The 14,255-nt window shown below is 35.9% G+C and overlaps 2 protein-coding genes across 7 annotated transcripts in view; both read left to right on the top strand.

The window, feature by feature from the left end:
* Positions 1-4,416: 4,416 nt before the first annotated feature.
* On the top strand, positions 4,417-6,343 carry LOC138927920 (uncharacterized). 2 transcript variants are annotated; one of them, XR_011444378.1, is made up of 3 exons: positions 4,417-5,141; positions 5,196-6,005; positions 6,066-6,343. XR_011444378.1 is itself a non-coding variant. In XM_070283367.1 (3 exons), exons 1-2 carry the CDS (start codon positions 5,414-5,416, stop codon positions 5,799-5,801), a joined length of 327 nt encoding a protein of 108 aa, XP_070139468.1. In that variant the 5' UTR covers positions 4,419-5,413; the 3' UTR covers positions 5,802-6,005; positions 6,066-6,343. The 2 variants fall into 2 exon arrangements, 1 of the variants encoding a protein (XP_070139468.1); XM_070283367.1 differs by having other exon boundaries at positions 4,419-5,693; positions 5,755-6,005.
* Positions 6,344-8,339: 1,996 nt separating this feature from the next.
* The window catches only part of LOC108076441 (MOXD1 homolog 1), a 58,388-nt gene continuing 52,472 nt past the window's right edge, over positions 8,340-14,255 (top strand). For 2 of the 5 annotated variants that reach the window (XM_070289124.1, XM_041775665.2), the window contains exon 1: positions 8,610-8,997. In XM_070289124.1, the coding sequence (XP_070145225.1) occupies positions 8,671-8,997 (327 nt within the window). In that variant the 5' untranslated portion in view covers positions 8,610-8,670. Of the gene's footprint in view, positions 8,998-14,255 lie in introns of all 5 variants that reach the window. The other 3 variants (XM_070289126.1, XM_070289127.1, XM_070289125.1) reach the window with 3 other exon arrangements.

The raw sequence follows: 14,255 nt of genomic DNA, 5'->3' as shown, positions 1-14,255 counted from the left end.
AGTCAAGCGCTGATGGAATTAATAGGGAATTGTAGGAGTAGAACGTAGGTTCGCCCGTAGCCAGAATCTGGTAATGCCCATTTGCGATGACTTCTTGCAAGCGTTTACCTCTAGTACAGGCTCTTGAATTGCCCCACCATGCATGCTTGGCATTAAAATCGCCACCAGCAATAAATTTATTACCCAAGGTGGCGAACATGGATACAAAGCTAGATTGCGTCCAACTTTCTGCTGGTGGAAGATATATAGCAGCTACAGTGACTGTTCCATCAGAAGTGTGCAGAAGCACACTCGCTATCTGTCTATCATTGCTAGAGGTAGGAGGCAAAGGACTATGACTTAAACTAGATTTAATGATGATTGCAGAGCCACCTCTGCTGTTACCACTGGGGTGAATGGCAAAATATGCGAGATATCCAGGAAGGAAAATGCGCCTTTCCACACGCATAAGTGTTTCAGTGACTAGCATTATGTCTATATCATGAATAACGAGGAATATTCGAAGCTCCTCAGAGCCTCTCATTAATCCACGAAGGTCATTTCGGAATACGTGAAATAAGAACCTGAACAAGTTCTCTAAATGCTTTGTTGGCTTCTACGGTTTCTTGTACAAGCTTAAAAATTCGGTCCATTCTGTTATTAATGGCCCGAATGGAGTCGTCCAGCACCAAGAATTTGTTATTAAGGCATTGATCCGAGGTTGATATACCAACAGCATCACGTGCCCTGCTATGAATAGTGTTAGAACGAGCAATATCTGCATAAGAAATATTAGTTCTTAACGCCTCAGCTGAAATAAATTCTCGTGGAGCACTATGAGCCTGTTTTCTTGAGACAGGAGAACTAGTCAACGGAAGCCTGGGTCTTGGTTTATGGATCTTCATTTTTTCCAGTCTGACAGAGCAGCTTTTGTCAAACGAAACATGGTCGCCACCGCAGTTAATACATAAGCTTACGTTACTAGTGCATAAAGCAGATCCAGTCATATGAGGACCACTACATTTACCACAAATAGGGACCTGGACGCAATAGTACTTAGAGTGTCAAATTATTGATATCTTTGGCACTGTAGCAACTCTTTTCTACGAGCAGCACGCTCAACTGTAACTCTGTAACAACCCAGCTTTGTAATTTTTAGAGACTTTGAAACGTTCGGCGCTTGCTTGAGGTTGACAAAAAACAGATTTTGCCTTGTCTTGAAATTAATAGTAGCTTCATTATCATCCTCGTTAACTTTAATACTCTTCCAGTCTGGCTTTTTCGGACAATATATGTTAAGGACTTCAAAGCCAAGATCACTAAAATCTTTCTCAATCTGAGGACTAAGAACATTAGCATGGATTCCCTTAACAACCACTCTGTAGGGCTTGTCCTCTCTAAGTTGGTGATGCCAAAATTGACAGTTCCGAGTTGTAAGTTCCGTTACAGTTTTACGGAAAGCGTCAGAATTGGCCGTGTAAATTCTGGTGACACCAAACTTAGAGGTGCGAATGTAATAGTTGTCGGAACCAATAGTAAGATTAAGAGCCCGTTCAAAGGTTAGCGGATCACTAACATTCGGCACACAAATAGCTGGGGGCTTACTGGATCTTGCAGATAGTCTAAAATCATCCGGGGAAGACGAACAGTCTATGTCAGAATCAGCATCCGACATGTCTTGATCCATAATCTCCGCCACATTGGCTGTCACATTTGCCTGCCTTTTAGCTTTACGGCTAGGAGAAGTAGTGAGAACAGGAAAGGGGGACTGCGCCAAATCCTTACGTTCCCTCTTGACTTTACGAAGGAATGTTTGAAATAAGCACTTCTCTTTAACTGTCTGAATTGCAGGAGAAGGCAGAGTTACCGGCGTAGTTGAACACTTGCTAGACATCACAGTAGTGGCACATGAATATGTAGGAGTACAAGCCAAGTTTGTTCGTACATTAGAAATGGTTGATGTAACACAGGTGCTGGTATTACTACTGATTGTCATTAACGAAGTGGAGTCCTTAGACGTTGTTGGCAATCCTGCGAGGAAAGTAGATAGACTCGTACAGCTCCCTCTGAGCTGGGAACGTATTACTCTTCTTGGGTCAGCACCAGATACCTTCCGCGTTTCCGCAAATTTATCGCACGCAATTTTAGAACGCGATTCAGAAAATGAATTATCCATAATGATAAGTTAAACCTCTCGCATGCGCAATGCGCAAAGCGAGGGGCAGTTTCAAGTTTTCAAACGCGAAAAAAAATAAAAGTTGTCCAAAATCAAGACGCTCGAAAAAAAAAAACAAAAAAAAAATAATAATAATAATTTTAGAGAAAAAAATTTTTATATTATTTTGAGCACAATAATAAAACACGTCCGGTCCCTATGACAGGAAATGCGAGACTGAGAAATTGCCCTTTGTTACAGAAATATCATTATAGAAACTTAAATTCCTCGTCATCTAATTCATTTTAAGTTAGTGCGAATAAAATCTGACGCAACCTGTGCTCTTGCTGTTGTTAAACAGCCTAAATAGTTGACGAATTATTCATTTTACTCCCGCATCGGCCGGTTCAGCCATCTTTGTTTACGTTTTTATGAGCCACAGCTGATCGATCAGCTATAATCGGATGCAGATGCACTTTGACGCAGCTCTGTGGCAACACGAGTTCCGCATCTGCGAAAAATCCCAACCGTTCCTCACAGGTGCGCTGTGTGGGAAGACCGTATAAATGTTGGCAGAGGCTCACAAATCCGAACACCATTGCAGAGCTATTACGTTAATAATTCGCAAAGTTAACAGAATTTTCAAAACGACAAATCTCTATGGTCCATTCATTCATGGCCGTACGATACTCTAATGCAGTGTTCAGTTCATTAATCAGCTTTTTCATTAGGACCTTGAAAAAGAAACTATATATGTTAATTTTCTTGGATTATTTGGGTAACACGACTAGGGTCACTCCGTCCGAAAAAGGGAACAAAATAAAACTTCCGGCATTCGCGGCGCATTACTATGAATTTCTGAATTCCTTGTCGAAGTATTTAATTATTTAATATAATATATAATAATTTAATTTTAATTATTACCAAAAAATATTATTTAAATTAATTTTACAGCGCAAGAACCTTGCCACCGAAAACATATTCATTTTCCAGATTTTCTAATATTTTTTTAATTCAGAAATTAGCAAAATGAAATAAAAATAAAATTCTTATAGCGAGACCACATTAGAGCTGGGAAACTATCGATGGTACTATCGAGGTATCGACTTTTTCCTTTTTTTGAGCCACCATCGATAGTTTTTTATCACTATCGATAGTACGGGACTATTTTTATATCTCTGCTTTGTTGCTGAAATTTAGTAAGAAAAATGCAAACAAATATATATATATGTATATATATATTTTTTTTTTTATAATAAAAATGTATTCTAAATTAACTTAAATTGGAGTTGGTGGTGAAAAATATTAACTGAATCTCAAAAGAAAGGGGTCTACGCCACGTCTTCAGAGTCTAATAGGGTCTTCCCACACACCGTCAAAGCGCATCTGGCATCCGTTGAACAAACGGTCCATAAGGTTTTGCCGTTCCGAATTTTCTCAATTGGCCCTGCATCAAAGCGCATCTAAATGTAACGACCGTTTGTTTGGCGATAGTTCTTCGGTGCAACTCTGAAAATTTGACCATCACTACGAAAGTGTATACACACTTGGCGAGAAACAAATGAGATATGGAATTTAAAACGTGGCGCCAAAGCTACAAGCATGCCCAAAATAGATGTTGGCGTTTTTTCGGTATATTCTTGCCCCAATATGTCCCCAATTGTTACTATTTAATATAAACCGCCTACCTCTACCTTATTTTAAAGATTTTGGATGCCTATACCACCTATAGACACTTTTCGGTGAATTTGCTCTTTGTTAGAGAAAAATCATTAGAAAAACTAAAATTCCTTGTCATTTAAGTCATTTAAATTTATTGCGGATAAATTCTGACGCAATCTGTGCCTTTTGCTGTTGTACAACAGCCAAAATAGCTGGTAAATGCTCCATTTCAAATTTGCAACTGCCAATTCGACCGCCTTTGTTTACGTTTTCATGAGCCACAGCTGATCGATCAGCTGTTCGGATGCAGATGCACTTTGATGCAGCTCTGTGGGAACACGAGTTTCGCATCTGCGAAAAATCCCAAACGTTCCTCACAGATGCGCTGTGTGGGAAGACAGTATAAGCGTATGTTTAGCAATGGTAATACAATTTTATTTGTGCAAAGTTGCTTGGATAGAATATTTATGTTAATTACTTAGTCAAAACATATTGAATCTATATATATAAAAATGGAGACAAAAAATGTTAGGGATCAAATCACAAGAGAACGGCTGGGCCGATTTGGATCAAATTTTTTTTCAGTTTTTTGTAATTGCCAGAAGAAGGTTATAGCATAAGAAAATTTTGGAAAGTCCTTCCGGAAAGGTCGCTAGCGGCTCAACAGATGGACACACTGTTGTATGTAAAATTCTGAAACACCCTACAAAGATCATAGCTGCGTTGAAATTGTGTATCAATGAACTCGGTAAAAAAATATTTAAACAAAAAAATCGAGCTAACGAAGCATTACCAAAGTGAGCTTAAACAATTGGAAGTAATGCCTGCTGTTAGACGATCAAATCTTGGGCGGCGTTCACGCAGTGCAATAAATAATCAGAATTTCCGTAATAGTCGGACGCAAGAGGAACGTACAGAAATAAATGCATCGATACGTGCCCAAATGGCACAGCTTCGCGCTGCACAAAGACCACCTCAAGCCCGACAAAATAATAGAGGAAGACGAGCCGCAAATGAAAACTTGAATCGCGCTGCATTCCCATACAATCCTGAAACATCCTACAAGGATCTTACGTGCGTTGTTATTGGTTCATTATCTGTTGTATGTCAGCATTGTAATGCATTGAAGTTTCGGCTGGAAACCCCCGGCTTATGCTGTGCAGGTGGCAAAATGAAATTGCCCGTTTTGGCTCATCCACCAGAGCCATTGTACTCGCTACTATATGGAAACTCAGCCCAATCAAATAGTTTCCTGAAGCTTGCACAAAAATATAACGGATGCTTTCAAATGATGTCTTTTGGAGCCGAGGTTGTTCAACAATCAGGCTACAATCCAAGTTATAAGGTAATGGCGTCTCTTTATTATCACATTTTTTCAAAATTGCATCCCAACATTCAGATTCAAGGGCAAATTCACCACCGAGCGGGCGCTTTGTTACCACCACAAAACAAAGATCATAAATTCCTTCAGATCTATTTCATTGGTGATTCGGAAGTTGAACTAAATCACCGCTGTGCAATTTTTACTGCAACTAAACGTGAAATTATTCAACAATTGCAAACCTTCTCCATGAGCATAATGAATTGGTCAGATTGTTTAAAACCGCATTGGATATAATGCATTATGACGAACATAAAATCATTATCAGCGCTGACAAAAGACCCACTGGTAGCCATGCAAGACAATTTAATGCTCCCACTATCAATGAAGTCGCAGTGGTGATTGTTGGCGAGAATGTTGAATCACGCGATATTGTTCTTAAGCGTCGGGATAATGGCCAATTGCAGCGAGTTTATGAGACTCATCGGTCTTATGATGCTCTTCAATACCCGTTGATGTTCTGTCGTGGAGAAGATGGGTATCACTTCAACATAAAGATGGTCAATCCAACGACAGGTTTGTTTAAAAGTCATCACGAATTCCGATTATTCCAACAGATCTTCCATTCCAATTCAAGAGGAGTCAGTTCCCAGTTCGATTGGCATTTGCGATGACAATCAATAAATCGCAAGGCCAATCGTTGGAAGTCTGCGGGATACATCTGGAATATCCATGTCTTTCACATGGCCAGCTATACGTAGCCTGTTCGCGTGTGGGAAAGCCGTCATCATTATTTATTTTTGCACCGGATAACAAAACAAAAAACATTGTATATCAGATCGCTCTGCACTAATTTCAGGTCAAAAAAATTTGTCAATCCAACGAAAGGTTTGTTTAAAAGTCATCACTTTTTTTTGATTATCAACTAATTTTGAATTTAAATTTTAGGAGAAGATAGGAATAAGGTAAGGTAATAATGTACGTCAAAGTAGAAACGGAACGTCTCAATTTAATTTGTTTTAATCAGTCGAAGTTGGGGCGAGATAAAGTTCGCCGGGTCCGCTAGTAGTAATATAATTCTATTTTAAATTGCTATAACTTTAATTTGCAAAAAGAATGGTAAAAAAGCGATACTATCGATAGTATCGAATTTTCGTATTCAAAACATCGAAAATATCGAATGGTGCCACTATCGATAGTTTCCCAACTCTATATTGTCGGTGGAATGAAAAAGCCAGTTAATAATACGTATAACATATAAATGAATACATTAATAACTTTAAAGGAGAGCCAAAATTGTTGTTTATAAATAATGCAATTTAATTTGATTGCCTTAATGGTCAAAGTTGACCAAATAATTAATTGAGACCACCGAAATTAATACTGTGAAAAATGTAGCAGCATTTTAAATGTCTAAATTTGCTTAACTCCATAATTTTTTGCCTTTTCATGACTTCATAATAAGCAATCGTAAATATAAAAGGCAGTTCTTCACGTTGTTTGCTTTTTATGCCTAGTACTCTAACGACGAAAATCCGCAGTCTAAATTAAGACATCGTAATCGCTGTTTAATTGGTAACCGAACCAGTGTCACCAAAAAAATTAATGAAAAGCCATAAAACGCCATGAAAATGTACCTTTTTAAGGCGTTTAAGGATTTTCTTTGGTCACACTGACAGCTGTTTGTAAACAAATATTCAAATAAATTTTGAAAATATTAATAAATATGGCATTAAAGTGTCCTTTGTGGGTTAAATTTCATATTATGGGCTTCGCCTTGACATCGCCTATCAATGCCACTTTTTTCCTTCAACTTTCCCTCCATTAGGGGTGTCTAAATAAATCAAATGAATTATTTAGACAGCGCGATATCTGTTTACTCTCTTGATCTGGCAACGCCATTAAATTTTCGCAGGTATCATTTTCGTCGTCAGAGTACCGGCAAAATCGACGAGGCAAAAAGTTCTTCTTCTTCCTTTTTCGACACCGTTTTTTTATTATATGGAGTTTGGCCGCTGTCTTAATTTAGACAGCGGATTTTCGTCGTCAGAGAACTAGGCTTTACCGAAAAATCAAGTCAGCTTATTCAGAAATAAGAAACGATGAGAAAACGAAACATTCATTTCATTTTTCAAAAACCGGAGCAGGTAAACACGAAATCGTACGATGTCGCCCAAAACGAAAACGAAAAAACTTTACGATTACCGGAGCAGGACTAGTTTTCACCGGATGCGTCCAGACGAGTCTCTGACAAAGCAAAGAAAAACACCCGAAACAACTCTGGTACACAAACTGCAACTGCAACTGCAAATGAAAACCTACATATTCAACAAGTTGGCTGCATCATCTGACCCGTTTATTCCATATAAATAGAATTAATAGAATCAAATTATTATAGTTCAGAAATGCTTAGTTTATTATAAATTCCCCAAATATAAGCATATGTTTATTAAGTATTCAAAATTAACAAAAAAATATATATATAATATAAAATAAAAATAAATTCAGTGTTCAAAAGATTTTTATTTCATAAAATAAACAAAAATATAAACAAAATAAATAAAATAAAACAAATGATAACGGTTCGGTTCAAAAGTTATGATTTTTGCAACGTAAAATGAGAAAATGTGATATTGTGTGGGGGAGCACTTTCTTATATTTGCTCTGCTTTTTCGACGACTACTGCAAATGGCAGTCACCTTGCCCTATATATAGATTCGGTTCCCACCAATTCCTTTTCCCACTTTTTCGCCTCTCTCAACCGGGGTCGAGAACCGTATTCAAGGCCAGGGCTCTGTTCCCGCCTTGGTGTTGATGGATGCTCTGCTCTTGCGATCCGCACGTATCATCCACACTTTCCCTTCCTCTGCGGTGTGGTCGGTAGGGGGCGACCTACATATTTCTCCTTTTTCCCTCATCACGGACCTCCTTCGGCCCTGCCAACCTACTCTCGGTGCGCATTCCAGGCGATATTTGTTTCGCCTGCGGCTATCGATCACCGCCCTAATGCAACAAGAAACATGTTTATTGACATATGTACATATGTGAAACTGATATTCACTCAGAGCACATCTACCATCCACCATCCTTTGTGGCCCATCAATATATGGATTGGATTCGAACCTGTTGTACTAATGTATTTTTATAAAGTGTGAATCATTCATTTTAAATAATAAATCAAAGGTTCGGTGTTATCTTAACGTTTTAAGTGAACTATTCAATTGTGACGCGGTCATAATAAATCTCATTTGAAAGGACTATACTTAAATCGTGTTTGTTGCTAACATAGCAGATTGAATGATGCTACATTTTATATATCTACGAAAATTGTATGTAATGAAAAGTTCCATTGAACATTTACAAATGTTACATTATATCGATATGTTATGCTGATCGGCGGTGAATCCTTTTTAGTAAACAGGAATGTACAAAATAGAAGTGCTAAATAACGATATCCTCATGTTTAAATATTTTTTTAATCTTTTCTAAAAGATTTCTTAACACAAACATACTAACTACACACCCCCAATTATTGTCAACAAAATTATTAGGAATGATGTTTAAATCACTATTAACTGCACTTTGTGTACAGTTGAGTTTGGGATCATATTATATTCATGGTGAAGTAAAAAGCGATTTCAAAGGTGAAGGTAATGATTTAGTACATCATACAAATTGGATGCGTCATGAAATTATGGACAATAATGGATTATATTGGCTCCAATGGTGGGTAATAGCAAAAGATAATGATGTATATTTTGAAGTAACTGTTAATACCCGGGGGTATATCGGGCTCGGATTTTCTAAAGATGGTCGTATGCCTAATTCAGACATGGTCCTTGTATGGGTCGATGATAGCACGGGGCAACCCAACGCATTGGTAAGTTTAAATAATTTTAAATGATTTTGTTTAATGTGTATAGAATTATATTATTAAGAATATTATTATGTATGTACATTGGGTTGAACAAAATTAAAACAATTGCTAAATTCAAATTCGCTAAAAATGGTATTTTATTGTAGATAAGATCAGGAGAGAGGGAGATAAAAGCATATGGACACTTAAATATTTGGCTGGCGGATTCAGATTCAACCAGAAATTAATTATTTTAAAATACAATGCAATTATGTAAATTGCCAATATTAATTGTATATTATTATTTAAGGGCTTAGGAACATTATTGAATACTTGATTTTTAAAAATTTATTTTTTTGATTGCACCTTAAGGGTCCATTCTGGTTAGTTGGGCAAAAAAATAGGCCATTTTCAGAAATTTGTTGTGGTCAAAGGAAAAGAGATAGAAAGTTCAAACTTGTCACATATATTTATCATAGTTTAAATATTATATAGCAAAATTTTCAAAAATTTTTAGAGCATGTCCTGAAGTAGGACACAGGGCGACGTAAGCCCATGCCCAAAAAAGGCACCCCTCTGGCGACCATCCTGCAGGACGTAAAAATCGACTGAAACAAAAAATTCAAAAATGTTCTTGTTTAGTATGAATGTGGTTATGGAATAGGCTACTTTTTTTAAAATTGAATAAAAAATAAGAAAATGGCGGCACCTCAAAAATTTTTTTTCGTTTTTTTGAAAATTTTCTTCACTATTTTGTTGATTAAAATTAAAATCATATCAGTACAAGCCCAAATCAAAGTGCCGCTTTTTACGGTCTTTAACAGTTTATGAATATATCTACATACGTATATATAAAGTAAAAACCTTGACCATTGGTTTTATGGTTTTTGTGTAATATTATCTTAAAGTCGACCCATTTACCCATTTTTTTGGATGATGCTAGAAACAAAATAAAGTTCAACTTTGAATGCTCATATCTTCTACAAAATAATCTTAAAATTGATTTTATTGCTGATTCTGAATCCATGGGAAATTTTCTTTCGAATAAGTATGGTTAAAATCTTTTTTGCGAACATGACAACTTTTGCAATTCTAATTGTTCGTGAGGCGCTACTGTGCGACGTAGGCTAATATACGAAAAAGGAACCCCTCTGGCGACTCTTCTACAGGTCGTAAAAATCGTCTGAAACTACTACTACTTTTATCGAAATTGAATAAAATAACAAGAAAGGAAGCTAACTTCGGCACGCCGAAGTTTGTATACCCTTGCAGATTGGTTTTGATATTTATATTATAAATTATAATGCCGAAAACAGACACTAAACAGAGTTTCATAACATTTTACCTATACTTATTATGTTTACAGTTTGACAGTTACAGTTATACATTCTTAGCTTAACATTTTCTCTACATCCACGGATCGCTTCTATGGCAGCTATATGATATACAGTCACGGACAAAAGTCTACGTACGACCCCTTTTTTTGGGTTTTAGCCACTCCTATAGATTTGACAAGAAAAGTAATGATGCAGTCTTGTTTTAAATGTTATTACTATACAAAAACTAAAATTTCATTTGAATTCAACATTAACTTCTAAAGTTATAAACAAAAAACGGAAAAACGACAGTGACAAAAGTGTACGTACGATTGCATACTATGCACTTTTATGATATAATAATGATATAAGGAACAAAAAATAATATATTTTTGGGTTACCATGGACATCAATAACTGCTTGTAAATGTCTGGGCATCAAAGCCACCCAATTATCCAGCTTCCTCTTCCTTATTTTAGTCCACTCCTCTTGTAGCCTCTATTTAAGGATAGGAGCACTACTTATTGCGTGTTTTCGACCTTTCTGCTCAAAATTTTTTCCAATATAATATATAATATTTAAGTCCTAAGTCCTAAACTAAAAAATAATTGCCGGGGACCATAATACACCTGCGAATCCCTCACGATCTGCGCCGTACGCTCGTCCTGTTTGAAGATCTAGCTCGTAACGGGGCATAATTTGTCCAGATATGATGTCCAACAATGATCGAATATGGTGTTTTCCTACAAATCCATATTACACTCGACAAGGACCAAATTTTCAACTTCCGGGGCTGTAGCTGCTACCGACACCATAAAACTTCCCACCACCGTGCTTTTCCATAGGAATAACATAGGAATAAGATGCTTGGTGGGGGTTTCATGGTGTGGGGCGTAGTTAACGCCTCGGGAATAGGAATTTTGGCCTTTATCGAGTGTAATATGGATCGTTTGTAGGAAAACACCATATTCGATCATTGTTGGACATCATATCTGGACAAATTATGCCCCGTTACGAGCTAGATCTTCAAACAGGACAAGCGTACGGCGCAGAGGGATTCGCAGGTGTATTATGGTCCCCGGCAATTATTTTTTAGTTTAGGACTTAGGACTTAAATATTATATATTATATTGGAAAAAATTTTGAGCAGAAAGGTCGAAAACACGCAATAAGTAGTGCTCCTATCCTTAAATAGAGGCTACAAGAGGAGTGGACTAAAATAAGGAAGAGGAAGCTGGATAATTGGGTGGCTTTGATGCCCAGACATTTACAAGCAGTTATTGATGTCCATGGTAACCCAAAACTATATTATTTTTTGTTCCTTATATCATTATTATATCATAAAAGTGCATAGTAAGCAATCGTACGTACACTTTTGTCACTGTCGTTTTTCCGTTTTTTGTTTATAACTTTAGAAGTTAATGTTGAATTCAAATGAAATTTTAGTTTTTGTATAGTAATAACATTTAAAACAAGACTGCATCATTACTTTTCTTGTCAAATCTATAGGAGTGGCTAAAACCCAAAAAAAGGGGTCGTACGTAGACTTTTGTCCGTGACTGTAGTTGTCCGATTTTCATAAAATTTATACCAAAATTCTATAATAATAAGTACAGCTCATGTCTCAGAGTAGATGAAAATACGTTGAAAAACAACGAAGTTATAATTTTTTTCGATTAATTTCCCGATCGTTCCTATGGCAGCTATAAGATATAGTGGTCCGATTTTCATAAAATTTTTAACACACAGGCCTGCTCCGGTAATCGTAAAATTTTTTCGATTTCGTTTTGGGCGAAAACGAACCGTTTTCGTTTTTAGCTGCTCCGGTTTTCGGCAAAGTTCTGCTATCGGAATGTTTCGTTTTCTCATCGTTTCTCACTGCTCAAGCAGCTAACTTGTGTTTTTGGTAATAAGCAAACAACGTAAAGTACTGCCTATTATATTTACAATTGCCCTTTTTATAAGCCAGAAAAAGGCAAAAAATGGTAGAGTTAAGCGAATCTAGGCACCTAAGATGCTGCCACACTTTTCACAGTTTTAATTCCGGTGGTCTCAAATAATTATTTGGTTAATTTTGACCATTTAAGGGGGGGGGACATCTGAGTAACTTTTTTTAAAAATCGAAAAATTTTTTTTTTGCTTAAAAAATATTTTAGGGTCTTAAAAATAACATATCAAAAGATAGAGTCCGGCAAAAGTTTCTAAGTGTCGAAATTTTTCATTCTGCGGCGATGCCTCACATGTAATCATATACGATTTTAAAACTTTAAACGCGTTTTTCTCAAAACCACTTTTTTTGAGTTGGCCGAAAACATAACTCGAACAAATCTTAACCGATCGATCTGAAATTTTGACAGTATATCCAAAATACCTATGGCTATCGACGTACGTAGGATTATTTTTTTTTTTTGCTTACTTTTTTTTTTATCAACAATTTTGTGACGTTTTTTTTTCATGAAAATTGAACATTTTATTTAATCACTCACCATTTTGCAAAAAATCAAAATATCAAAAAAATCCTACGTACGTCGATAGCGGTTGAGATATAGAAACTAACAAAATTTGATTTTTTGTTCTAGATCAAAAACTAAGGACGTTAGGTTTTCGGCCATGGAGCCCTTTCAAAAAAATAGGGCCTACGAAGACATGCTGCACAGCCGCCATTTTGTTTTCGATTTATTAAAAAAAAAAATTTATTTTGTAGTTCACATCTAACATTATCAAACCTACTTTAAAATTTTTCGATTGGCTTTTTCATTTGGCCAAAAAAAATTCTAGAAAATGGGTTTTTTTTTTGCCAGTTACTCAGATGTCCCCCCTTAAGTAATAAAATTATATAGCATTTTGGCGGTCCTTTAAAATTAATAATGTATTCATTTATATTTTATAAGTATTTTTAACTGGCTGTTTCGTTCCACCAACAATATGGCAACATTGGCGATAAATTTTTGCGGTGAACATATCGTCCTATCGCTAAAGCGAGAAAACTTGTAAAACACGTCAAAAATTTTGTTGTCAAATCTGAGGTGGGGTAGGAAATAAATTTTTTATAAAATAACTACCTGCCAGAATGATCTTATGGTGGTGTGGAATAAACATCAATAGACCACTGAGTAAACTATTTTTTTCCTTTTGTAAATAAGATCTGATTTCATATAAAAACAAGAAAGGAAGCTAACTTCGGCACGCCGAAGTTTGTATACCCTTGCAGATTGGTTTTCATATTTATATTATAAATTATAATGCCAAAAACAGACACTAAACAGAGTTTCATAACATTTTACCTATACTTATTATGTTTACAGTTTGACAGTTACAGTTATACATTCCCAGCTTTACATTTTCTCTACATCTACGGATCGCTTCTATGGCAGCTATATGATATAGTTTTCCGATTTTTATAAAATTTACACAAAAATTCTATAATAATAAGTAAAGCTTATATCTCAGAGTAGATGAAAATAAGTTGAAAAACAACGAAGTTATAATTTTTTCTATAACTTTCCCTATCGTTCCTATGGCAGCTATAAGATATAGTCGTCCGATTTTCATGAAATTTATACCAAAATAATACCAGAAGCTTATTTACCAAAGTAGATTAAAATACGTTGAAAAACAACGAAGTTATAATTTTTTTCGATTAATTTCCCGATCGTTCCTATGGCAGCTATAAGATATAGTGGTCCGATTTTCATAAAGTTTTTATCAAAATTCTGGAATAATATAAAATGGCCATATCTCAAAAATGATGGAATAATATTGAAAAACAGCCAAGTTATAATTTTTTTTCCAAAAATTTATCGAACATTTGTATGGCAGCTATATGATATAGTCGTCCGATCCGGCCCGTTCCGATATATATAGCAGTGAGAGTATATAGAAGACTATATGCAAAGTTTCATTCAGATAACTTAAAAACTGAGCGACTAGTTTGCGTAGAAACGGACAGACGGACGGACAGACGGA

This window comes from Drosophila kikkawai, chromosome 2L (genome assembly GCF_030179895.1).
Source record: "Drosophila kikkawai strain 14028-0561.14 chromosome 2L, DkikHiC1v2, whole genome shotgun sequence".
NCBI classification, from domain to species: domain Eukaryota; kingdom Metazoa; phylum Arthropoda; class Insecta; order Diptera; family Drosophilidae; genus Drosophila; species Drosophila kikkawai.
The sequence above is the reverse complement of the archived record's forward strand: the minus strand, read 5'-3'. Positions and strand labels throughout refer to the sequence as shown.

Coding starts and splice junctions, on each gene's coding strand:
- LOC138927920 (XM_070283367.1), top strand. CDS start 5,414: ATGCATTATGACGAACATAAAATCATTATCAGCGCTGACAAAAGACCC. Junction 5,694..5,754: donor GATGGTCAATCCAACGACAG/GTTTGTTTAAAA, acceptor TTCCAATTCAAG/AGGAGTCAGTTCCCAGTTCG.